This window comes from Heptranchias perlo, chromosome 41, assembly GCF_035084215.1.
Source record: "Heptranchias perlo isolate sHepPer1 chromosome 41, sHepPer1.hap1, whole genome shotgun sequence".
NCBI classification, from domain to species: Eukaryota; Metazoa; Chordata; class Chondrichthyes; order Hexanchiformes; family Hexanchidae; genus Heptranchias; species Heptranchias perlo.
In genome coordinates this window covers 2,264,923-2,292,452 of record NC_090365.1, presented here as the reverse complement: position 1 = coordinate 2,292,452, position 27,530 = coordinate 2,264,923, and the positions used below count along the sequence as shown (strand labels likewise).

The following is a 27,530-nucleotide window of genomic DNA, read 5'->3' as shown; positions in this document are numbered from 1 at the left end:
AGTGAACACCATCAGGCTATTCGACCATGAGCACATTGCAGCCAGCCCAGATCCCACCCTGATGTCCACACGGGTACACTTGTGAACAGTAGTCACTGGATAATGATCAGGAGTAGGGTTTCCTGGCTGATTTTTTTATTCCCATTCCCTACCCTAGGAACACTGAAGCCGATTGTACTGTTCCCAACACTACCCTAGGTAAGATCATCCAGCTCGGCACAGACCAGGAACTGAATCAGAGACCTTTCTGACCTGTATGGTGCAGTACCGCAAAACATGGTGCGTTTAACCACTGAGCCAGTGAAAGAAACGCAATAGTTTTCAATGTAATTGGGAGTGATAAAAGCTTGCTCACTTTTCCTCCTATCACAGAACGGAGACAGGTGCTGAAATCGCGCCGCCGTCTTTACAATGAGCCTGCACGTTACGATAACTACTCGCGGACAGAGAGCCAGCGGGAGGTGAAGCTAGCATGGCAAGGAGCATCTCTGGATACTTCTTCTTCCAGCTCCTGTTCACAGGGCAACACAGTTAGGCCCCAAGGCCGTACTCTGTTCCTCACCCTGCTGGAGGTGGCAGAATCAAGAGACCTTAGAGGAGCCGTCCTCAGCAACACGGGTAACTATTTGAAAAGACGTTTCAGCCTCGATGAGGGAAGCTCTGGTCAATGCATGCCATGACATTGTAAATGCATAAGATAAAAGATGTTTATATAATCACACCTCTCAGTAATGTCCCAAAGTGTTTCACGTTCAACAAATTTCTTTTAAGTACAATCATTGTTATATGGGCAAACTTGACAGTTAATTTGCATACAACAAGATCCAAAAACATCACTGAGATGAATAAGAATATAAGAAAACAAAGGACAGGAAAAGACCAGCTAGTTTGTACCATCATGGTGTAACTTCTGCACACAGAGAACCCCCCACCCCGCCCACCACCACCATCTACCAGGCGCACAGTCTCCTGGGGAAGACAAAAATAGGAGGAATAAACCCTAGGCCAATTTGGTGGAGGGGGGGAACTCTTGGAAATTCCACTCCAAACCCAGAAAACAATCCAGCAAGTTCCAGGAGACCACAATGACTGAGCGAAACATCCCTCAGTACCCAACTTACCTTCTTTACGCAGTGACGATAGCAGCACTTTGGAACCTGCCTAGCTCCTTTTGAATGTTTGCGGCATGAGCCCGCAACGTGTTCCATAGATCAAAAGCTCTGTGTGAAAAGAAATCCCATCCTTGATAGTAATTTTGAAAGATTGAACAGGCTGAGGCTCTTTTCTCTAGAAACGAGAAGGCTGAGGGGTGACCCGATAGAGGTCTTTAAGATCATGAAAGGGTTTGATAAGGTAGACGTAGAGCAAATGTTTCCACTTGTGGGGAAGACCAGAATTAGGGGCCCTAAATAGAAGATAATGACTAATAAATCCAATCGGGAATTCAGGAGAAACTTCTTTACCCAGAGAGTGGTTAGAATGTGGAACTCGCTACCACAAGGAGTGGTTGAGATGAATATCATAGATGTATTTAAGGGGAAGCTGGATAAACACATGAAGGAGAAAGGAATAGAAGGTTATGCTGATAGGTTGAGATGCAGAGGAGTGGGAGGAGGCTCGTGTGGAGCATAAACACCAGCATAGACCAGTTGGGCTGAATGGCCTGTTTCTGTGCTGTACATTAAATGTAATCAAGACAACTAATCTAGTTCTGTGCTTACGTAGGTTATGCTCACGTCCCCTGGTCCACCCTAACCTATCTAACTCAAATAGCCTATCTACATGGACTGAATCTAATCCTTTAAAATAAAGACTTCAATGAAATCTTGAAGTCTACATTTTTGTAGGGTTAAAAAGCGCCATCTCTCTAAACCTAATGACCCTGAACATTATGGGAGACAGAAAGAGGTTGGAGCCAGAGATGGGAGGGATTGCTTACCACAGAGCAATAGAACACTAGTTTGCACCTGAGATTTCGCTGCCCACTGAATTCCCAATCTAGGGCCTGCTGTTGGAGGATGAAGCAGATTGGACGTTTGGCACCCCCACTGCAGGAGGCAAGAAAATTAGACGTTGAACCCAATTCAGATCTCTCTCCTGGGCTCAGGAGCAGGTCTCAATGGGACTGGGTGCATGAAACTGAGATGAAAAAATAGCGCCCTGAGATCTTTAACATTCAATAGGTAGACGGATCCTCAGTTTTATGTCTTGCCTGAAGATCAATGCAATACTCCCTCAGTACTCCATTAGAATTTCAGCCTATATTAAAACATTTAGCAATTGTTTAAGTGCTGGGATGGTGCATTGGACCACTGGAGTTGCACATGGTTAATCCCCATGATCTTCAACAGGCGTGCCGAGGTGCTGGGCAGATTCCAAGTACTTTCCAAGCAAAGAGGAGGAAGAGTAACAGGTGCAGAGTCGTTCCAGTTTGTTGTCACACACACAGCAGCTGTGCCTAGAGCCTAAAAGTAATCCGCTCACCCGCCTGTGTGTCAGGAGACAGTGTGCAGTCAAAAAAGAGAGATTGGGTAAACTTTAGAAGGAAGAAGTATTGTTTCCAAAAAAAAATTAAGGCTAACACGTTAGATTGATTTCAAGACGGTGATGACCTCTGGGTTTCTGGTATGATTGTCAATAACAAATGTGTTTCTATGAATTTCCTTTATTGGTTGTTTTAATTAAGGTGAAACCAAGTGTCAGCTTGGCTCAGTTGGTAGCGCTCTCACCTCTGAGTCAGAAAGCTGTGGATCCAAGCCTTACTCCAGGGCTTGAACACTTAAATTAAATTCTAGTGCAGTACTCCGGGAAGTGTTGCATTGTCAGAGATGTGTTTTGGATGAACGTTAAACCTGGATCCCGACTGCCTGATTCGTCCGTTCAGATGGATATTAAAGATCCCATTGGAACTATATGAAGAAGAGCAGGGAGTTCCCCTGGTGTCCTGGCCCATCATTTTTTCCCAAACCAACACCACCAAAAACAGATTAATTGGTCATTCATCACAGTGGTGTTTGTGCAATCTTGCTGTGTGCAAAGTGATTGCCACATTTGGCTACATAATGGCAGTCACTTCAATTCGTTGGGTGAAACCAATGTGACGGAGGAGTAACTTGAGTTTCTGTTACTTGTACAGGGAAGCATGAGATGAACAATGACCCAAAATACTTTCCTGAAAACAATGAGAAAAAGATGAATTGCAGTAATGACTCCAGGTTGTATGACCCACCAGTCAGCTCTCCGTATCCAAGGTAACAGACTCAAACCACAAATTGTATCCTTTTTTTCAATCGTCCGTTCCGTTCTTGAAGGTGCTGATTCACTCTGTACATTTCAGCAGGCAACAGTAGCCCTCTTGTACCACCAAATGGTCACCTGATACCCCTATCCTCGCTGACTCCCGATTGGCTCCCGATCCGGCAACGCCTCGATTTTAAAATTCTCATCCTTGTTTTCAAATCCCTCCATGGCCTCGCCCCTCCCTATCTCTGTAACGTCCTCCAGGCCTACAACCCTCCGAGATCTCTGTGTTCCTCCAATTCTGGCCTCTTGCACATCCCCGATTTTAATCGCTCCACCATTGGTGGCCATGCTTTCAGCTGCCTAGGCCCCAAGCTCTGGAATTCCTTCCCTTAACTTCTCCATCACACTCCCCTCCTTTAAGACGCTCCTTAAAACCTACCTCTTTGACCAAACATTTGGTCACCTGTCCTAATATCTCCTTTGTTTGATAATCGCTCCTGTGAAGCGCCTTGGGACATTTTACTACGTTAAAGGCGCTATATAAATGCAAGTTGTTGTTGTGATTGTCCACAGACGATTCTCCCATGGGAGCAATGGAGCATCACATCTGATCCCGATCTGGTCGTCCACTTTCGCCAGCACATAAATATTTTCCAACCCAAGGGTTCCAAACCCAATTGTGGAGCCTCTGTCTCTGCCACGGCTGAGCTCAGCTAATTCAGCCCAGACCGAGGGGTCAAGCTGCAGCCACCTGGTCAGTAGTGTTCAGTCCCACACCAGCCATTGCGTTTACTCACTGAACCTTCAGTGTGACCAAAAATTGTGACAACAGGAAATAAGGCTTGCGGACAGGAGGTACGCGCCGTACCCAAGATTACTAATAATATATAAGTACGCGGGCAAAGAAGGCAGATAAAACGAGGCAAATTAAAATCTCTTATTAATTGTGCTGTGTCGCTCATTCTTTTATCACACAGTGTGAAAGATCAGAAGCTGGTTCACTATCTCTCGTCTCACGACGAAGATGATGATGTCGACCGGAGCCCCTGGCTCCCACAGGAGTCCCCTCGAGGTGTGACATTTTCTTTCTATACTGCTTCTCCGCCCTCCAGAAAGAAAACAATGGGATGCTGATTATGTATGGAGGCCTGGATACACTACTGTTTGGCTAAGTGAATAATTCAGGGAACGATCATGTGTTAGTTTGGATAAGTGAATAATTAGAATAAATGATCATGTGTTAGTTTGGATAAGTGAATAATTAGGAGACCGGACTGTGTGTGTGTTCCGGTTTCATACTGTATTCAACAATATTATTTCAGCACAGAAACTGAGTGCGGTGAGACCTCATCCTCATAGTCACCCATGCCCCCCTCCCACAGCACCTCCTAGCATTCTGTTACAGAGCAGACACTTGTTGAACTTTTGATTGAGAAATGAGTGTAATTTGCACATGTTTATACTGCCAGCACAGCTGGTGCTTGCCTGCACCCTACCTACTAATGGTGATAATGAATATTCTGGTGTACTTACTGCTGAAGCAAGAACAGGTGGCAGATGAAATTTAATCCTAACAGATGCAAAGTATTTTACATCAGATGAAATAATATGCAACATACGTACATAAATGAATGGAATAGAATTAATACAGGGTGACTCAGAAAGGGATCTGTGATATACTACTGCTCAGCATCTGTTCCATCTCTGTGAAGCATGTTGGGGCATTTATTACATACACTGTATAAATACACACTGTATAAATATATCTCGTCTCTGACAATGTCTAGACAACGTGGTGAGGCAATTAAAGAAGCTAGGATATAAAGCCAGAACAGTGGAACGTAAGATGAAGTTAGGGTGTACAGGAATCATTTTTTCCCCGAAGGCTGCGCTGTCAGAAGTGCCTCACAAAAAGTAATACCATGAATATGATGTACTATGAAATATCCTGAGGGAACAAAATAATTTGCATTTATAGCGTTCATTTTTCCCTGAAAACAGCAAATTAAATAATGTGCAACATACGTACATAAATGAATGGAATAGTGGCCTTGATACATAAATGCAAATTCTTCCTTTCTAAAATGGGAGGTTGCTTTTCTCTCTTCACTGTTGTTATTTCCAGTAAAGGCTCCCTCGATGGCTCATTTGGTTTGACTAAACATATGTGAACGATCTACGATGTGTTCTGTAAGCTGGTCTCAGTGGGGGCAGCGATTGGGGTGTCACAATTGGCCTCTGCACTCCTGAAATAATGAGGGTTAAAAAAAAAATCAGTTGAGATACTCCTTCCTGATCGCTATCCAGTAACTTCTGCTGAGAAACTGGGCTCAAGTATGATTCCTACATAATTGAATATCTTGCAAACATCTGGGCTCAGACAGGAAGATAGACCACTTGGATGAGGCACCAAAGGCCTTTGGAAGTGTACACCAGCAAGAGTCAGGAGAAAAAAGAAAGACTTGTATTTTTATAGCACCTTTCACAACCTCAGGACATTCCAAAGCACCTTACAGCCAATGAAGTACTTCTTGAAGTGTTGTAATGTAGGAAACACGGCAGCCAATTTGCGCACAGCAAAATCCCACAAACAGCAATGTGACAATAACCAGGTCTTCTGTCTTAGTGATGTTGGTTGAGGGATAAATATTGGCCAGGAAAAACTCCTCTTCTTCAAATAGTGCTTTGGGATCTTTTACATGCATCTGAGAGGGCAGAAAGGGCCTCGGTTTAACGTCTCATCCGCATGACAGCGCCTCCGACAGTGCAGCACTCCCTCAGTACTGCGCTGGAATGTTAGCCTAGATTTTGTGCTTAAGTCTCTGGAGTGGGACTTGAACCCGCAATCTTCTGATTCAGACGAGAGTGCTGCCCACTGAGCCATGGCTGACATGAGGAGAAAAGGAGGGAAATTAAGGAATAAAGCTGATAAATTTAATTAGCAAAGAAAAACAGTACAAAAGACATTTGGGGTGAAATCTTTGTTTTAGTAATGAAAGTGTTGATGGGTTTAATAAAAAGGAAAATCTGCCGGAGATACACAGCAGGTCAGTCAGCATCTGAAGAGAAAAGACCGGTTAACACTGTTGTAACACTTCATCAGAACAGTGCTGACAGTTTTATTTATTTCAAATGGGTTAGCACCATTGCTACAATAGCAGAGAAGTTATTTTGCTAATATCATGTTACATAATTTCACCCAAATTGAGATCTAATCTACACAATTCTTTCCTAAGGAGCAGTAGAGATTCATTCTCCCGTCAGCGGCTCTCTAACCACATCAGGACTGCAGGCAACACTGGGCCTGAGTCCTTCCCTCTTCTCATCTCCTGGGCGCCATGTTCAACTTCTGCAGGATGGGAAGGAAAACCTGGCTCAAGGTAACAGGGCTGGGTTGGTACAGTTTGTCGGAACCCCTCGAAATGTTTGCTAACACTGGCCACTTTCCCAGCGCTAACCCCACCTCTCGCCTTGATAAGCACAAAAACCCAGCAAAAAACACTGTCACTAAAATTAGAAATTCCTCCATGTTGTATTTAAAAAGAAATTGGGGAATATTTTCCTCCATGTTAAAACAAACTTGTTAACTAAACTGGCTCTGCTTTAGCTGCGGTCAGTTATTCTGAATCGAAACATTTGTTTCTCTACTGCCCATCTTTTGGCCTCTCTTAAAGGCACTTTGACGGTTCAGCTTGTGGGGGAGTAACGCCATGCATCAACTCCCATGTTCACATCGCTAAAACCGACTTCCTCATCCTAAATGCAGAAACGTGCAGTTGAAACTAGCCTCAGTTTCATTGCATAAGTCAACAGCAAGGTCTCGGTACATCGGGGTTTTACCATTCTACTTGTTGTTTTCACACAAAGTAAAACAGACCTGAAACTAACACTGGTTTGGTTAAAAACTCCAATTAGCACACGCCCTGGAGTCTGTTCCCATCACATTATGAGTCTATCTCCATATCTATGATCACATGCTATTGATCTCCCCAATTAGCTGAGTCAGTAAATGCACCGGGCGATATGATACTAAGCCACACAGGCTAATAAAGTCTCAGGTTCAATCCACTACCTGTGCTGAGCTAGCTGATAGGAGGCCGGTGGCCTGGCAGTTTTGGGGAGGTGGGAGGTGGGTACAACAAATGGCCTCAGCACCTTGACATAGAAAGGAAGAAAAAAAATACATTAGCAAAGGGTCTCACACCAGCAACCTTTCCTGCAAGGTGTGTCTGGATGTCGGGTAAGGACAGGATCGGGCTCGGCGTTGATGTCTCACTTGGTCGAACAGCTTGCTGACATTCAAGGCTAGATTTTTCCCCATTTTATGGCCTGTTTTCGGGTGGTACCGGGGCGAGCAGGGGAGAGAGATCAAACGTGGAAACTTTTCCTTCCGGTTCCTCACCAGTTGCCAGCACCTTTTCTGCTGGAATTGATAACAGATGCTGAATACACCCGGACATATTCATCTTAAAACTTTTGTTTTCTCGGGAGGTGGGCAGCACTGGCAAGGCTGGCATTTATTGCCCTGAGAAGGTGGTGGTAGGCTGCCTTCTTGAACTGCTGCACTCCTTATGGTGATGGTGCTGTCACTGCGGTGTTAGGTAGGAAATTGCAGGATTTTGACCCAGCATTGCTATGAGAGAGGGGGATCTAAACTTCAAATGGCCTGCAAGTACAGTGCAGCTGATCACAACTTAATCAGTTGCACTTGCCCAACACGCCAATTTTAATTTTATTTTTAATTTGTCGAGTTCTTCAGTTGCCCTGGAGACTGCGGATCTTGCTTACTGTATAGATACTCCTCCCTCACTCAGAGATGGGTTTCCTAGTAGGTGTCAGCCTTGGTTCAGGGGTAGCACTCTTGCCTCCTGAGTTAGAAGGTAGTGGCTTCAAATCCCATGCCAGAGGCTGAAGCACAAAATTTGGCTGAGTGTATATGCTGAGAGTTGTTACAATCAGTGACATCTGGAAGGTGCCGTCGATAGTGCTATCAAGCGGCATTTACTCACCAATAACCTGCTCACCGATGCTCAGTTTGGGTTCCGCCAGGACCACTTGGCTTCAGACCTCATTACAGCCTTGGTCCAAACATGGACAAAAGAGCTGAATTCCAGAGGTGAGGTGAGAGTGACTGCCCTTGACATCAAGGCAGCGTTTGACCGTGTGGCACCAAGGAGCCCTAGTAAAATTGAAGTCAATGGGAATCAGGTGGAAAACTCTCCAGTGGCTGGAGTCATAACTAGCTCAAAGGAAGATGGTAGTGGTTGTTGGAGGCCAATCATCTCAGCCCCTGGACATTGCTGCAGGAGTTATCATAGAATCATAGAAGTTACAACATGGAAACAGGCCCTTCGGCCCAACATGTCCATGTCGCCCAGTTTATACCACTAAGCTAGTCCCAATTTCCTGCACTTGGCCCATATCCCTCTCTACCCATCTTACCCATGTAACTGTCCAAATGCTTTTTAAAAGACAAAATTGTACCCGCCTCTACTACTGCCTCTGGCAGCTCGTTCCAGACACTCACCACCCTTTGAGTGAAAAAATTGCCCCTCTGGACCCTTTTGTATCTCTCCCCTCTTACCTTAAATCTATGCCCCCTCATTATAGACTCCCCTACCTTTGGAAAAAGATTTTGACTATCTACCTTATCTATGCCCCTCATTATTTTATAGACTTCTATAAGATCACCCCTTAACCTCCTACTCTCCAGGGAAAAAAGTCCCAGTCTGTCTAACCTCTCCCTATAAGTCAAACCATCAAGTCCCGGTAGCATCATAGTAAATCTTTTCTGCACTCTTTCTAGTTTAATAATATCCTTTCTATAATAGGGTGACCAGAACTGTACACAGTATTCCAAGTATGGCCTCACCAATGCCCTGTACAACTTCAACAAGACATCCCAACTCCTGCATTCAATGTTCTGACCAATGAAACCAAGCATGCCGAATGCCTTCTTCACCACCCTATCCACCTGTGACTCCACTTTCAAGGAGCTATGAACCTGTACTCCGAGATCTCTTTGTTCTATAACTCTCCCCAACGCCCTACCATTAACGGAGTAGGTCCTGGCCCGATTCGATCTACCAAAATGCATCACCTCACATTTATCTAAATTAAACTCCATCTGCCATTCATCGGCCCACTGGCCCAATTTATCAAGATCCCGTTGCAATCCTAGATAACCTTCTTCACTGTCCACAATGCCACCAATCTTGGTGTCATCTGCAAACTTACTAACCATGCCTCCTAAATTCTCATCCAAATCATTAATATAAATAACAAATAACAGTGGACCCAGCACCGATCCCTGAGGCACACCACTGGACACAGGCATCCAGTTTGAAAAACAACCCTCTACACCCACCCTCTGTCTTCTGTCGTCAAGCCAATTTTGTATCCAATTGGCTACCTCACCTTGGATCCCATGAGATTTAACCTTATGTAACAACCTACCATGCGGTACCTTGTCAAAGGCTTTGCTGAAGTCCATGTAGACCACGTCTACTGCACAGCCCTCATCTATCTTCTTGGTTACCCCTTCAAAAAACTCAATCAAATTCGTGAGACATGATTTTCCTCTCACAAAACCATGCTGACTGTTCCTAATTAGTCCCTGCCTCTCCAAATGCCTGTAGATCCTGTCCCTCAGAATACCCTCTAACAACTTACCCACTACAGATGTCTGTAGTTCCCAGGCTTTTCCCTGCTGCCCTTCTTAAACAAAGGCACAACATTTGCTACCCTCCAATCTTCAGGCACCTCACCTGTAGCGGTGGATGATTCAAATATCTCTGCTAGGGGACCCGCAATTTCCTCCCTAACCTCTCATAACGTCCTGGGATACATTTCATCAGGTCCCGGAGATTTATCTACCTTGATGCGCGTTAAGACTTCCAGCACCTCCCTCTCTGTAATATGTACACTCCTCAAGACATCACTATTTATTTCCCCAAGTTCCCTAACATCCATGCCTTTCTCAACCGTAAATACCGATGTGAAATATTCATTCAGGATCTCAGGGCAGTGTCCTTGGCCCAACCATCTTCAGCTGCTTCATCAATGACCTTCCCTCCATCATAAGGTCAGAAATGGGGATGTTCGCTGATGATTGCACAGTGTTCAGTTCCATTAGCAACCCCTCAGATAATGAAGCAGTCCGTGCCCGCATGCAGCAAGACCTGGACAATATCCAGGCTTGGGCTCATAAGTGGCAAGTAACATTCGTGCCAGGCAATGACTATCTCCAACAAGAGAGAGTCTAACCACCTCCCCTTGACATTCAACGACATTACCATCACCTAATCCCCCACCATCACCTAATCCCCCACCATCAACATCCTGGGGGCCACTATTGACCAGAAACTTAACTGGACCAGCCACATAAATACTGTGGCTACAAGAGCAGGACAGAGGCTGGGTATTCTGCGGCGAGTGACTCACCTCCTGACTCCCCAAAGCCTTTCTACCATCTACAAGGCACAAGTCAGGAGTGTGATAGAATACTCTCCACTTGCGTGGATGAGTGCAGCTCCAACAATACTCAAGAAGCTTGACACCATCCAGGACAAAGCAGCCCGCTTGATTGGCACCCCATCCACCACCCTAAACATTCACTCCCTTCACCACCGGCGCACAGTGGCTGCAGTGTGTACCATCCACAGGATGCACTGCAGCAACTCGCCAAGGCTTCTTCGACAGCACCTCCCAAACCTGCGACCTCTACCATCTAGAAGGACAAGAGCAGCAGGCACATGGGAACAACATCACCTGCACGTTCCCCTCCAAGTCACACACCATCCCGACTTGGAAATATATCGCCGTTCCTTCATCGTCGCTGGGTCAAAATCCTGGAACTCCCTCCCTAACAGCACTGTGGGAGAACCTTCACCACACGGACTGCAGCGGTTCAAGAAGGCGGCTCACTACCATCTTCTCAAGGGCAATTAGGGATGGGCAATAAATGCTGGCCTCGCCAGCGACGCCCACATCCCATGAACGAATTTTTTTTAAAATCTGTTTTGTTTTTTGTCCATCAGTCATCGTATTACAAATTTTAGACTGAAAAGAAAGCCCATGGTTGATTACTTGCCACAATCTTGTCATTTTTCTCCATGCAGCCTTGTTTGGAGCCGTGTGCCTTAGCCCAGAACTCCCAGCGACCAGAACTGGGGACTTGAAGCTGTCTAACACAAGTCAAACCCAGCAATATCCTAATGGTTACTGGAATCTCGCTGTAAAGGTACTAACTACAGGGAGCTGGCGTGAAGCTTTAAGAATATGATTTTTTTTCCAAATAGTGTTTTTTTTCCAAATTGCTCATGTTGGTGCCTCTCCTCTCCACTCCGGCCCTTTCCTTTCCTCTTCTGAAGGCATTTATGCCCAGGTAGCACTCTCTCCTCTGAGTCAGAAGATCGTGGGTTCACACCGCACTCCAGAGACTTGAGCACTAGTGCCAATACTGAGGGAGTGCTGCTCTGTCGGAGATACTGTCTTTTGGATGAGACATTAAACCAAGGCCCCGTCTGCCCTCTCAAGTGGATGTAAAGGATCCCGTGGCACTATTTCGGAGAAGAGCAGGGGAGTTCTCCCCGGTGTCCTGGCCAATAATTATCCCTCAACCAACATCTGGTCATTTATCTCATTGCTGTTTGTGGGACCTTGCTGTGCGCAAATTGGCTGCTGCATTTCCTACATTACAATAATGACTACATTTCAAAAGTACTTCATTGGCTGTAAAGTGCTTTAGGACGTCCTGAGATTGTGAAAGGCACTATATAAATGAAAGTCCGTCTCTCTCACATGGTTAGATTGCGAGTGGATGCTTACAGTCACCTTCCCAGCACCCCGACAGCGGCTCAGTTTGTACAAATGCAAGTCGTTCATTCGTTTTGGTTCCATAGGCACTAGTTGTCCTCTGGTACCTTGTTCATTAAGTGACCTTTATTCATCCATGAACCTTGATAGTGAGCCCTGACTGACTGGAGAACATTAAAGGTTACGCCCAACCTAGTCCTCACCTCACATAGGAATAAGAATAGGCCATTCAGCCCCTCAAACCTGTTCTGCCATTCTATTAGAACATGGCTGATCTGTTTCTCAGCACCATTTACCTGCCTTTGATCCATATCCCTTGATATTCTTACGTATCAAAAATCTATCGACCTCAGTCTTCAAAATTTCAATTGACCAAGCATCCACAGCCTTTTGTGGGGGGGAGAGTTCAATTTCCACTACCCTTTGTGTGAGAAAATGCTTCCTGATTTCACCCCTAACTGGCCTAACTCTTAAGTTTAAGATTCTGCCCCCTTATTCTGGATTCCCTATCCTTTCAAACTCCTTTATCATTATAAACACCTCAATTAGATCACTCTCTCATCCTTCGAAACTCAAGGGAATACAAGCCAAATATATGACATCCACATACGCTTTCCAGCAGGGGTCACTGGATGGTGATCAGAGGGCAGGAACCCTGGTCAATTTTACCCTTTCCCTGCCCAGTGCGACTGAGATCAACGATCAGCCGTGATCATTTTGAATGGCGGAGCAGGCCCGAAGGGCCGAAAGGCCTACTCTTGCTCCTATTTTCTATGTTTTTCTATGTTAATTATACTGTCCCAATCATCGCCCTGGCTGAGACAAACTTTCTCACAACAGACAGGAGACCGAACTTGCGACTATTCTGGTCTATCTGATTCGGCTATTCGCTGCTTAAAGCCACCAACTCATTGAATGAGCTTGAAAATTTTAAGTTTGGGTACGAATCAAATAAAAATGAGTTTGTTGTGTGGATAGAGGTACCACTGGTGGAGTACGGAGTCATGCAGGCCTGAAGGTCTCAGGTTTGATCCCTGGTGCGTGCAATCATCTGATTTGAGTCAGGGCAGCAATTGGGGCACTAAAATGGCCTCTGCGCCTCTGGATTGGAGGGAAGAAAAATCAGCCAACGTTTCAACTCCCAGTTACTCCTGTTGGAATGTGGGTGTTGGCCAAATACAGGATGGAAATTGGCAGTGATGCTCCCACGGTCAGATAGCCTACCGACAATCACTCATGAAGAATGGACACTTGAATGAGCGGTGATCTCATTGAAATGAATAAAATTCTTAGAGGGTAAATGCTTAGAGGCTGTTTCCCCTGGTGGGAGAGTCTAGAACTAGGGGTCATAGTCCTAAATGGCTGACCCCTTATCCTGAGACTGAGATGAGGAACGATTTCTTCACTCAGGGTTGTGAGTCTCTGGAATTCTGTACCCCAGAGGGCTGCGGATGCTCAATCGTTGAGTATATTCAAAACTGATAGATTTTTGGACACGAAGGGAATCAAGGGATATGGAGATAAGGTGGGTAAGTGGAGTTGAGGTAGAAGATCAACCATGATCTTATTGAATGGCAGAGCAGGCTCGAGGGGCCGTGTGGCCTATTCCTGCTCTTATTTCTTATGTTCTTATACTGAAAGGACACTACCTGCAGAACTGTGACCTAGCTTGAATCAATGCCTTCAGGAAAAATGGGTGGAAGGAAGGCTGAAGTTGAGTTATACACTTATAAGGGATGGGCTGCATTGCAGAGCTGGTGCTGTAGATGATGTTGAATATCTCTTCGCTTTGCTTTACCCAGGACGATCCAGATCAAACTGTGCCAGCAACTCCGCCGATGACCTCCGACTCGTTCCAGTCAACCTTCATTTTCGACCACTGCTACCTCCCATATAGTGAGACAAGCAGGACAGACTCCAGCCAAGCTGACAGTACATCTTCAGGGGACAACTCCTGCCAGATTTGTCCAAGCTCAGAGAAGTGGGACAGACATCTTCTGCAGGAGGTTACTTACTCCATCATAATCATCCCTATTACATACACGTATTTTTGTGTGAATTTTTTCTGTGGTTATTAAGGGGATTTTAGGCACTCCCAATGTCTGCCAAGTCAGTTACGGCATGGCTCAGATGCAGAGTAAAGCTCCCACTAAGAGTAAAGCCCCATCAATGTGCCTGAGCCAACTTCAGACTGTAACAGTGTAACTCTTGCCTCTGAGTCAAAAGGTGGGTTCAAGTCTCAATCCAGTGACTTGAGTGCATAATCTATGCTGACACTCCAGGGCAGTACTGAGGGAGTGCTGCACTGTCAGATTTGCTGTCTTTCGGATGAGTCCGAGGCCCTGTCTGCCCTCTCAGGTGGACATAAAAGATCCCATGGTACTATTTGGAGAAGTTCTCCCTGGTGTCCTGGTCAATATTTATCCCTCAACTACCATCACTAGAACAAATTATCTGGTCATTATCTCATTGATGTTTATGGGACCTTGCTGTGTGCAAATTGGCTGCTGCATTTCCTACGTTACAACAGTGACGACACTTCAAAAGTATTTCATTGGCTGTAGAGAACTTTGGGACATCTTTGAAAGGTGCTATATAAATGCAAGTCTTTTTCAATTTCCCTCACCAGTCATTCTAGGTCTTTTCTGAGTGAGATTGCCATATGATGACTTTTAAGGGAGGCTTTGTACTGTGCACTAGTGACTGGATTGAGACTGCTCACTAGTCTGGATGGATTTGAACCCAGGTCCCTGAGATGAAAGGCCAGTGTCTAACCCTTTGTGCTGCCCAATCATTCAGACATTTATTTCTTTATTATGTTCTTAAAATGGGAGCCTTACTATCACTTCTAGGACCTCGGTTTAAACCCAACCTCAGCTAAAGTCTTAACTCCCTTCTAAGTTTGTTGCATGAAGTCAGTTTTGCACAATCTCAATCCAGTTAAACTGTGACTCACACGCAGAGAGGCAACAGGTTGGGAAATAATAAAAAAAAGACAACATATTGGTGCAGGAGACTGAGATTGGGGCTGAGGCACTACAGGGGACAGGACTCACTCCCAGCTCGGTGAACACCCCATGCCCAGGTGGACCATGAATGGAGGCCCAGAAACACATGGCGTAGCACAATTTAAAGGAAAGTGAACTGCAAGTGGCACCCTGGCAGGATTGAGTATCATTGAGCATCAAGATATTCATAAAATCATGGGCATCTCAGCGTAGAGCAAGGACACTGAGCCCGTTGTGGCTGTGCCGGTGCTAACTCCACATCAGAAATATCACATCCGTTCCCAATACCCTGCTTTCTCTGTACACTTTAACATTTTCCTATAATAAATAAATAAATGTAATATTTTCCTATAATATAATAAATGTCAGGATTGACTCAGCTTCAATAACCATTTGGGGTAATGGATTCACAGTCTAATAACCCTTTGTCTGAAAAAAGAACTTCTAACCCCCCTTTTATAGTTTTAGTACGGGAATCATAGACTTTTTACAGCACAGAAGGAGGCCACTCTATCCATTGCGCCTGTCCCAGCTGTCCGAAAGAACTAGTCACTTAGTCCCATTCACCTTCCCTTTTCCAACACCCTTTTTTTACCTTTTTCAAATATTTAGCTATTATGCATTCTGCATCCACCACTGTTTCTGGTGTGGAATTCTTTGTCCTAACAACACTCTTTGTAAAAAAAAAAAAATTCTCCTAATCTGTCCCTTCATTCTGTTGGTGACGATCATAAATTTATGCCCTTTAGTTATTGATTCACCAACCAGTGGAAATAATCTTTCACTATCTATCTGCTCAAACTCTCAAAACTTTGAACTGTCCTATTAGACTCTCCTCCACTCACCGTCCTGGCTTGTTAAGTCTCTGATCATGACTATCTCAAATAAGTAGAAAGGTGCACTTGATGTTGAGTTAGAGATAGGATGGAAACTTGTGACAATTCCAGCTTTAGAATCATAGAGCACAGAAGGAGGCCATTCGGCCCATTGTGTCTGTGCCGGTTCTTTAAAAGAGCTATCCAATTAGTCCCACTTCCCTGCTCTTTCCCCATAGCTCTGCAAATTTTTCCTTTTCAAGTATATGTCCAATTCCGTTTTGAAAGTTACTATTGAATCTGCTTCTACCACCCTCTCAGGCAGAACATTCCATATCATAACAATTTGCTGCTTAAAAAAAAAATGTCTCCTCATCTCCCCCTTGGTTCTTTGGCCAATTATCTTAAATCTGTGTCCTCTGGTTACCAACCTTCCTGCCAGTGGAAACAGTTTCTCCCTATCTACGCTATCAAAAACCCTTCATAATTTTGAACACCTCTATTAAATCTCCCCTTAACATTCTATGCTCTAAGAAGAGGAATCCCAGCTTACCATTCTAGTAAATCTCCTCTGCACCCTCCCCAAGGCCTCCACATCCTTTCTATAGTGTGGTGCCCAGAATTGGACACAATTTTCTAGCTGAGGTCAAACCAGTGATTTTTAAAGGTTTAGCATAACTACCTGTGATTTATAAAGGTTTAGCATAACTACCAGTGATTGAAGGGAAAGTTGTAGCAAGTTATCTGACTCCCAGACTGTCACCTCTAGGACAGCGATGAAAGCGAACGTTGGCTGTCATCAAGTGATGACATGGAAGACAATGATATCACCTGGACTCCGTACTGCAGGGGAAAGCTTTCGCAGCAAACGTCTTTGAGCAAACAAAAGCGCACCAAGAATGTCAGCCAAGGCAACCACAGCAAGATGCGCAGGAAGAGATGCTGCGCCCTCCAGCTGAAGAAGAAATGTGTCAATGGATTCATCATGTTCTGTCGTATTAACAGGAGGCTGTACATCAGGTAGAGAGGCATGATGGTGCCTTTTACACTTCATCAGAGAGAGGGGATTGTGTGTGATACAGTACATCAGGGAGAGGAGATTGTGTGTGATACAGTACATCAGAGAGAGGATAGTGTGTGATACAGTACATCAGAGAGAGGATAGTGTGTGATACAGTACATCAGAGAGAGGAGATTGTGTGTGATACAGTACACAGAGAGGGGATAGTGTGTGATACAGTACATCAGAGAGAGGATTGTGTGTGATACAGTACATCAGAGAGAGGGGATAGTGTGTGATACAGTACATCAGAGAGAGGATTGTGTGTGATACAGTACATCAGAGAGAGGGGATAGTGTGTGATACAGTACATCAGAGAGAGGGGATAGTGTGTGATACAGTACATCAGAGAGAGGGGATAGTGTGTGATACAGTACATCAGAGAGAGGGGATAGTGTGTGATACAGTACATCAGAGAGAGGGGATAGTGTGTGATACAGTACATCAGAGAGAGGGGATAGTGTGTGATACAGTACATCAGAGAGAGGGGATAGTGTGTGATACAGTACATCAGAGAGAGGGGATAGTGTGTGATACAGTACATCAGAGAGAGGATTGTGTGTGATACAGTACATCAGAGAGAGGGGATAGTGTGTGATACAGTACATCAGAGAGAGGATTGTGTGTGATACAATACATCAGAGAGAGGGGATAGTGTGTGATACAGTACATCAGAGAGAGGGGATAGTGTGTGATACAGTACATCAGAGAGAGGATAGTGTGTGATACAGTACATCAGAGAGAGGATAGTGTGTGATACAGTACATCAGAGAGAGGATTGTGTGTGATACAGTACATCAGAGAGAGGGGATAGTGTGTGATACAGTACATCAGAGAGAGGGGATAGTGTGTGATACAGTACATCAGAGAGAGGATTGTGTGTGATACAATACATCAGAGAGAGGGGATAGTGTGTGATACAGTACATCAGAGAGAGGGGATAGTGTGTGATACAGTACATCAGAGAGAGGATAGTGTGTGATACAGTACATCAGAGAGAGGATAGTGTGTGATACAGTACATCAGAGAGAGGATAGTGTGTGATACAGTACATCAGAGAGAGGATTGTGTGTGATACAGTACATCAGAGAGAGGGGATAGTGTGTGATACAGTACATCAGAGAGAGGATAGTGTGTGATACAGTACATCAGAGAGAGGGGATAGTGTGTGATACAGTACATCAGAGAGAGGGGATAGTGTGTGATACAGTACATCAGAGAGAGGGGATAGTGTGTGATACAGTACATCAGAGAGAGGGGATAGTGTGTGATACAGTACATCAGAGAGAGGGGATAGTGTGTGATACAGTACATCAGAGAGAGGATTGTGTGTGATACAGTACATCAGAGAGAGGGGATAGTGTGTGATACAGTACATCAGAGAGAGGATTGTGTGTGATACAATACATCAGAGAGAGGGGATAGTGTGTGATACAGTACATCAGAGAGAGGGGATAGTGTGTGATACAGTACATCAGAGAGAGGATAGTGTGTGATACAGTACATCAGAGAGAGGATAGTGTGTGATACAGTACATCAGAGAGAGGATTGTGTGTGATACAGTACATCAGAGAGAGGGGATAGTGTGTGATACAGTACATCAGAGAGAGGGGATAGTGTGTGATACAGTACATCAGAGAGAGGATTGTGTGTGATACAATACATCAGAGAGAGGGGATAGTGTGTGATACAGTACATCAGAGAGAGGGGATAGTGTGTGATACAGTACATCAGAGAGAGGATAGTGTGTGATACAGTACATCAGAGAGAGGATAGTGTGTGATACAGTACATCAGAGAGAGGATAGTGTGTGATACAGTACATCAGAGAGAGGATTGTGTGTGATACAGTACATCAGAGAGAGGGGATAGTGTGTGATACAGTACATCAGAGAGAGGATAGTGTGTGATACAGTACATCAGAGAGAGGGGATAGTGTGTGATACAGTACATCAGAGAGAGGGGATAGTGTGTGATACAGTACATCAGAGAGAGGATTGTGTGTGATACAGTACATCAGAGAGAGGATAGTGTGTGATACAGTACATCAGAGAGAGAGGATAGTGTGTGATACAGTACACAGAGAGGGGATAGTGTGTGATACAGTACACAGAGAGGGGATAGTGTGTGATACAGTACATCAGAGAGAGGATTGTGTGTGATACAGTACATCAGAGAGAGGGGATAGTGTGTGATACAGTACATCAGAGAGAGGATTGTGTGTGATACAGTACATCAGAGACAGAGGATTGTGTGTGATACAATACATCAGAGACAGAGGATTGTGTGTGATACAATACATCAGAGACAGAGGATTGTGTGTGATACGGTACATAAGAGAGAGGGGGTAGAAGTTATGCTACCGCCATACAAAGCCCCGGTGAGACCACACCTGGAGTACTGGATTCAGTTCTGGGCACCGCACCTTAGGAAGGATATATTTGCCTTGGAGGGAGTGCAGCGTAGATTTACTAGAATGATATCTGGGCCCCAAGGGTTAAATTACGAGGAGAAATTACACAAACTAGGATTGTATTCCCTGGAATTTAGAAGATTAAGTGGTGATTTGATCGAAGTTTTCAAGATATTAAGGGGAACTGATAGGGTAGATAGAGAGAAACTATTTCTGCTGGTTGGGGAATCTAGGACTAGGGGACATAGCCTAAAAATTAGAGCCAGCACTTTCAGGAGTGAAGTTAGGAAACACTTCTACAAGCAAAGGGTGGTAGAAGTTTGGAACTCTTCCACAAACAGCAGTTGATGCTAGCTCAATTATTAATTTTAAATCTGAGATTGATAGATTTTTGTTACCCAAAGGTATTAAGGGATATGGAGCTAAGTAAGGTATATGGAGTTAGGTCACAGATCAGCCATAATCTCATTGAATGGCGGAACAGGCTCGAGGGGCTAAATGGCCTACTTCTGTTCGTATGTTCCTATAAGAGGGGATAGTGTATAATACAGTACATCAGAGAGAGGGGATAGTGTGTGATACAGTACATCAGAGAGAGGGGATAGTGTGTGATACAGTACATCAGAGAGAGGGGATAGTGTGTGATACAGTACATCAGAGAGAGGGGATAGTGTGTGATACAGTACATCAGAGAGAGGGGATAGTGTGTGATACAGTACATCAGAGAGAGGGGATAGTGTGTGATACAGTACATCAGAGAGAGGGGATAGTGTGTGATACAGTACATCAGAGAGAGGGGATAGTGTGTGATACAGTACATCAGAGAGGGGATAGTGTGTGATACAGTACATCAGAGAGAGGGGATAGTGTGTGATACAGTACATCAGGTAGGAAGAGGGGGTCCCAGTTCATGTTTTTTCAGCCAGTTGTATTTCCTCCCACCTCCACTCCAACTTTGGTCACAGAGCCTTCACTCGCCTCAGTCCTGCACTTCGCAAACCATACCCCTCAAACCCCTCTGCGTTTCTACCTCTCCCCTCCACCCCATCTCAGAATCCACCCCTTTCACCATGCCTTTGGTTACCTCCTCGAACCTTGCTCCCATCACTGCTCGGTGTCCAGCTGTCGACTCTGTGAAGCACTTTGGGACAATTTATTACCGTAGTCTCGCTATAAAAATTCACGTTATTGTTGCAGATTCTAGAAGAAAGGGAAGGCCGAGGGAGGTGAGGAGATCCACAGTTATGAGTCCTGAGTCTGAATTAGAATAAGAGATAGTTGATTGAGTCTTGATTTCAACACAGCGGGGATCCAGGGAGGAGGAAAAGCTTGAATAAAGCAACATCTTGTTGCTAAATAAACATGTACTGACGTGCCCAATTGTATTCTTCATATTTCAGTCAAAGTGTCCAAAGGTTGATCAGAATCCTTTGTATCTCCACAGTGACCATCCCGGAACTGCTTCTACGGTTGCTACCAAAGCTTTGGCTCACGTGTGGCGCACTATGTCAAAAAATGAACGGCGGCCGTACTGGTAAGATGGGCAGCGGGCAGCAGTGAAGTGATGCACTGCGGAGTGCAGAGACCCATAGCGGCAGGTATCCAGTCAGTAGGGGAAAGCGCACCAAACTTTAAACATCCCCTAGTGTGTGGGAGTTCTGTTTTGACCAAGATCAGGGTAGAGCTCCTCCAGTGGCTCTGTTGGTGGTCCGCATTGCCCCGTGTGGAACTGAGACATACTGACCCAGGTTCAGTCTCTGGTCTGTGCCGAGGTTACTGATCTCTGCTAGGCAACAGTAAGATGATGCAATTGGTCTCAGTGCCCACGGGCTAGGGAGAGGAAAAATTGCGATCAAGAGCGAGGAAGTTATGCTAAACCTTTTGTAAATTAAGGGTTAGGCCTTACCTAGAGTATTGTGTCAAGTTCTGGGCACGACACTTTAGGAAGGATGTCAAGGCCTTGGAGAGGTTGCAGAGGAGATTTACCAGAATTATACCAGGGATGAGGGAATTCAGTTGAGTGGAGGGACTAGAGCAGCTGAGTTGGTTCTCCTTAGAGCAGAGAAGGTTGCGGCGAGATTTAATAGAGGTGTTCAAAATCATGAAGGGTTTTGATGGAGTAAATAGGGAGAAAATATTTCCACTGGCAAGCGTGTGGTTAACCAGAGGGCACAGATTTAAGATAATTGCCAAAAAATCCAGGGAGGGATGTGGAGAAATCTTTTTACTCAGCGAGTTGTTATGATCTGGAATGCACTGCCTGAAGGGCGGTGGAAGCAGATTCAGTAATAACTTTCAAAAGGGAATGGGATATATACTTGAAAGGAGAAATTTGCGGGGCTACGGGGAAAGAGCAGAGGAGAGGAACTAATTGGATAGCTCTTTCAAGAGCTGGCACAGACACGATAGACCGAATGGTCTCCTGTGCTGGATTATTCCATGATTCACTTTTAGTGCTGGAAAGTGAGTGTGTGGACATTGGGTGAGGTCTCGATCAGGCTTGGCTGTGATGCCCCCTGTAGCGAAGTAGCTGGCCAACAGGAAGAATGCCTTCTTGGTTGATGAACTGGAAAGCTGCCAGCACCCGTGGATCTGCACCGCATCACGAGACAGAGCCTTTAGTAGACGGGGGAAGAAAATTGGTTAGAAAAAGCGCCAGCCAAGCTTCCCATTCCTGATTGTTATTTAGTGATCCATGCTGGATTGCATGCATGTGTATCGAGTGAGAATACAACCAGGCTCGAGGAAACGGAAACAACAAAAAACGGAAACAATGGGACAGTATTTAAACTGTTTAAACTGAAACTACACCACCCTCCCACCCTCACCACTTTCTCTTTTAAGCTGTCACCTTTCCTTGTCATACCTGCATCTTCATTTACATACTGGTAATCCCATTAATCACAGAAGATGGCTGTGGGGTTGCTGGTTGAATTGGGCACTTCGCAAGATGAGAATTTTATCTCTCCAATTTTCTGTCCCTTTCTTCACTTCTCTCTTGATTCTTGCCAGAGGACAGTCCCATTGCCCTAGTTCTGCTCTGGTACCTTGCCAAAGTGGCCATTCTCCATGTGAGATCTCTCTCTCTCTTTGTAAGGTAAGAGATGGCAAACTTTTCTTCTTACTTTTGTGATCGAGTGGCAGCCTCATGGCAACTACAGCACTGGTTAGATGCAGAGTAAAGCTCCCTCTACACTGCCCCAGTAAGCACTCCTAGATCAGATGCAACATAGGCTAGTTGTAAAGGAAAGCATTCTGTACTCAATCCCAACCTAAGAAGAGCGTCCCCTATTGTAACAGCGTATGTTTTTCCACTTACCTCATCAGTCATATCTGAGTAAGATTGGTGTCGAGTTGTAGGTTGTTTAGTACAGTGGGTTGACACTCCTGAAGTGGACGTTAAAGATCCAATGGCATTGTCCCAGTATCCTGGCCAACATTCCTCCCTCAAACAACACCACCAAAACAACAGATTATTTGGTCATTCATCACATTCCTGTTTGTAGGATCTTGCTGGTGTAGAGTGGCTGCTACGTTTGCCGACATAACAACGGTCGCTGTGCTTCAAAGCAATTCATTGCACATGAATCACTTTGAAATATTTCTGAGAGAGTGATAAGATGCTATACAAATGTTCCCAATTCACCACTCCTCATACCATGTTAGTGCACTGCTTTGCCACCCAAAAAAACCTAACTTTTTAATCCTGATCCCAATTTCCCGAATTAATTTTGCAGTTCTCGTCCCAATTAGGAGCTTAAGTTGCATCACTAACCTTTTTTACCAGGCGCTTTAGGAGATTTGCTAAGCAAAGAGATAATTTAAATTCTCTTGATAAGGTCTGTAATTTTGCAACGGACTCTTAAGCAACACTTCAGCCAGTTGTATTTTGCACTGTTTAGTGGTAATCTTCAGCATGCCTGCCATGCTGCAGTGTGTTAAACGGGTGGAATTCAGGTCAGCAATATGGTTTTCAGTAGAACGAGCAGATCAGCTGATTTTGTTGGCTTGGTAATTATACGCGTTCTTGTGTCTTTTTTCAGCTGTGCTGTTTACTGTCAGGGTTCGGCCCGATTAAAGCAGGAGGGTCGAGAGGTGTGATCTTTAGCAAATACAAAAATCTGCCTCTCTTTTTTATATCTCTCTCTGTCTCTCTCTCTCTCATTCGCAGCATCAAGGCCCGCGAATTCAGCAAGATGAATAACCGCATCGTGAGGCTGGATAGCTCGTCGAGTGAAGAGAGGGAGGAGGTGGAAATGCCCGAACCTCTCCACCTGCTGTAAGGCCCCTTCCTATTCTGAGAGAGAGAGAGAGAGAGAGAGAGAGACACATAGAGTGTCATTCCGGAACAGAGAGGGGGTCTGACCTGAGCCACACAAGACCATCATTAAATACACAAGAGTTGCTGGAGGAGGGCAGGCCTGGTATAATCAAAAAGTTCAGCAAACTCAGTAATGTCTAACTTGGATCTCAAGACAAGTTTACAACCTGGGAAATCATTGTGTCTCTTTTAATATATGTGGAGAATTGTGAAAGAGAATTTTTGTCAACAGTTAATATTGAGCATCATCACTCACTTAAATATTAGCAAAAATAGAACACGTTGACAGTGGTGCTAATTTTAGGTGAATGGCGGTATTCCAAATGAAGTGTGTAGCTGTAACAATGCACAGTCCAGCAGTAATTGAATTTGATGCGGTTTTCATTCATGTCCATTAGATCTTTATACGTCTATATTTAAAGCACACTAGCAATGTCTGGCAAGCTTGGCTCATGTCTGTCTTAATTCTGAGCCACTGCTGTGACCCTTGGGTATAATTTTTTTTTCTAGGCTTACATGCCTTTAGCACACAGCCTTGTGTACCCTGCAGCAGCTCGACCTGGCAGCAACTATGAAAAATCTAGTTGAGATCTCCTTATATCACAAGCAATGTCGCCATCTCCTTAATTCCTTTTGGTCTATCGCCCCGAGGAACTGAATTCAAATCCAACCTTCTCTTTTTATTGGCTGCAGGATCCAACCTGATATGAGTTTTGGGCAGTCTACCCCCATTTCCTTGTGGGCATGAGGAACAGGACACACCATCTTTGTTTCACACTAAATTGCATCCTCACTGAGAGGCCAGAGGGTGGCTGGTATGGGAAACGGACAGTGTCTCACTGGTGCAGTAGGAGGAGCTCACCTGAGGTTGAGGCTGTAGTGTATTGTTGGAGCAGAATAGAGGGATCGTTACTTGGCATCTATCCCTGATCTGAGACCATGTAATGGTCTTAGTCAGCATCTAATCATGCTATACTTGACCTAGGAATGCTTGATTCTGGCACTGGGAGCCCAAGATATAAAAGTATTCTGTTCACCAGCACCAAAATCCGTCATCTTAACCAGCACAAAATTTGCAAATTAGAAAAAGTATATATTTTTTTGCTTCATGCCAATAACAACATAATTGAGAACTGATTCTTATAGCAGGACATCACTGAACCATTCTGCAGTCAGTATAGTTTGTGTTTAATATTAAAATGTGTATGTAACCCATCACTTTAATTAACATATGTGTTAGCATAGCCTGTGAACAGTACACAATGAGGATAATTTATATCTCATTTGGAACGCTGACCGCTGACCATAACTCAAGGCACTTTTATGCTACAGAAGTGCATTGACAGCAAGTGCGTGGGTCTCTCATTGTCATCTGCACTGGTCAATATAAGTTACTCCACCCAGCCTGACCTGACAGCACTGCAGACTCATTTTGCCGTTGGACCGATCTCCCATAGTGACCTGCCAGTTCATTACGTCACTGTGCTTGCGCCATGACTCGAGCACGCTGTTAACACTGTTCCTGGCCCACCCCATGAGCCGGTTTTCCCGACAGGCCTACAGGGAGACCAGAATGAGACAGCAGGGATAGCAGTGTAGAGAACACTCTTCTGAGACTGGAACGCGACAGAGAGCAATAACACACCTTCACTCTTGACTCGGTCACTCCTGAGTTATCAACTCAGTCAAGTCGTGTCTCACATCTCCATTGTTTACCCATTAAATTAGAAGCATAAAATCTAATTATCTGATTATTTCAAAGGGACATTTTCATCAATATAATTTATAAAAGGAAGACTTGTACTTATATAGCACCTTATCACACCTCAAAGGATCTCAGGCACTATTAATTACTTTGAAGTGCAGTCACTGTGTTGTTACACATGCAAACTTGGAGCAATTTTTGCACACAGCAAGATTCTCACTGCTAATAAGGTGACTAGCCAGGTAATCTCTCTTTTTGGTCGAGGAGGTGGATGTCAGCTGGAACACTGGTAAAACTGCCTTCTCTTTTATTGAATAGTGCTATGGGATCTTTGACATATATCTGAACAGTCAGACAGGGTCTAATTTTAGCATTTCATGCATAAGACAGCACCTCTGACAATACAGCACTCCATGCAAGTGGCACACTCAATTATGTACTCAAGTCCTAGAGTGGGGTTTAAACTTACAACCTTCTGACCTAAAGGCCAGAGTGCAACCAACTGAACCATACTGACATTAGGGCTTCTAGTTGTGACAATGTCCCTTTATAAGTAATTATAATTGAAGATTATGCCACATCATTTTGTGCCACTTTTGTACGGAAGGGCTTTGGTATAGTGACGCCCTGAATCACTGATCCAAATCTAGCATTAGCTCTGGCAGGTACATTCGGGCCTCCCGTAGGATGATCACGGACCAGTAATGACAGGCGTGGTGAAGACAATCGCATCGCGTTTTGTCCCTGTTCATCGGCTAAAAGATGGTGCGTGGAGGAAACAATAATTATGGAGGTGCAGAGTTGGCTGTCTCTGGTGAGAGCACGTGCTACTGGCCTGGTGTTACTGGCACATGTTACACCTCCACTCCAGTGGGAGACCGTTTCTATTGTTGCACTGCTAACTTCAGTGTTAAGGTAACTAAGTTTCTTAATTAATTTGCAATTTGGACAGTTGAGAAAATAAAGTCGCACATTGCCATTGTTTGACATAGCCGTTATTAATTTGTTATTATGGTTCCTATTTATTGTTGTGGCTGTTCTAAATTTCTATAAATTAAATTATTGAGACCCTGTTGAGCAGACTGTGTTTGTATTTATCAGTTTCAGTAAATTTAGACCTTGGAGCAGAGTTAGGGGCACTGGTGATCGCTAGGTTAGAGGAGGTTTTCTACCTGCAGTGATTCACCGGGCACTAGTGCGCAGGAGCAAGGACAGGGGAACTCCTTTATGTTCCGATACGTTGTGCGCAAGCTCTGGCAGGCTGCCTGGTGCACCGGGCATTTCCTGGTAGATGCCCATGAGCCTTCTTCGGTAGCCTGAGCCCTCAAAGTCAGCATCTGACTCCTCTGCAGCGGAACTAGTATGCGACCTCGCCCTCAAGTGAGCTGGCACCTGTGGTGCCCTATCCCCAGCAGTCTGGACCTTGAAGCCCTGGCAACCCAGTGTTTATCTGTGTTTATATTTCTTATTTGCTGGTTTGCCCTGTTTGAATTTTGTTGGCTTGGAGTTTCGGGAAGGCTGTTCTTAGCGCTGTTGCCTCATTAGTGGATAAATCCTAAAACAGAACACCGAGATCTGTTAGTATCAGCAAAGAAATGAGAAACAACTTGCATTTTTGTAGTGCCTTTCACATCTTTAGTCTGTTTTTTTATTTATTAATTCAGTCTCAGGGTGTGGGCATCGCTGGCAAGGCCAGAATTTATAGCCCATCCCTAGTTGCCCTTAACTGAGTGGCTTGCTTCACTGACCACTTCAGAGGGGAGTATGAGTCAACCATTGTGGGACCAGCTAAGGATGGCAGATTTTCTTCCCCAAGGGACATTAGTGAACCTGTTGGAATTTTACGATCACTTTTATGTGCACTAGCTTGTTATTTCCAGATTTTTATTTTAAACTAAATTCAAATTCTCAAACTGCCATGGTGGGATTTGAACTTATGTTCTCAGGATGATGAATCCAAACCCGCTAGGATTAGCTAGCCCGGTAACATGGCCACTATGCTATCGTACCAGTTCATACTGTACTGTGATACCTGCCTAGGGTTGCCAACTCTGGATTTATTCCAGGAAATTTCATCACATGGCCTCCCGCCTCCAATCGCCCCCACGCTCCTGCCATTGGCCACCCCGATACGTCCGTCCTCACGACG

General features: G+C 44.7%; 1 protein-coding gene across 1 annotated transcript in view; it reads left to right on the top strand.

Moving 5' to 3' along the window:
• LOC137305821 (meiosis initiator protein-like) overlaps positions 1-23,638 on the top strand; it is a 31,852-nt gene extending 8,214 nt beyond the window's left edge. Inside the window, exons 6-14 of the mRNA XM_067974746.1 lie at positions 373-618; positions 3,137-3,251; positions 4,221-4,315; positions 6,480-6,623; positions 11,364-11,485; positions 13,863-14,066; positions 16,653-16,903; positions 20,800-20,889; positions 23,527-23,638. Of these exons, the coding sequence (XP_067830847.1) occupies positions 373-618; positions 3,137-3,251; positions 4,221-4,315; positions 6,480-6,623; positions 11,364-11,485; positions 13,863-14,066; positions 16,653-16,903; positions 20,800-20,889; positions 23,527-23,638 (1,379 nt within the window). The remainder of the gene's footprint in view (positions 1-372; positions 619-3,136; positions 3,252-4,220; positions 4,316-6,479; positions 6,624-11,363; positions 11,486-13,862; positions 14,067-16,652; positions 16,904-20,799; positions 20,890-23,526) is intronic.
• Positions 23,639-27,530: the final 3,892 nt, after the last annotated feature.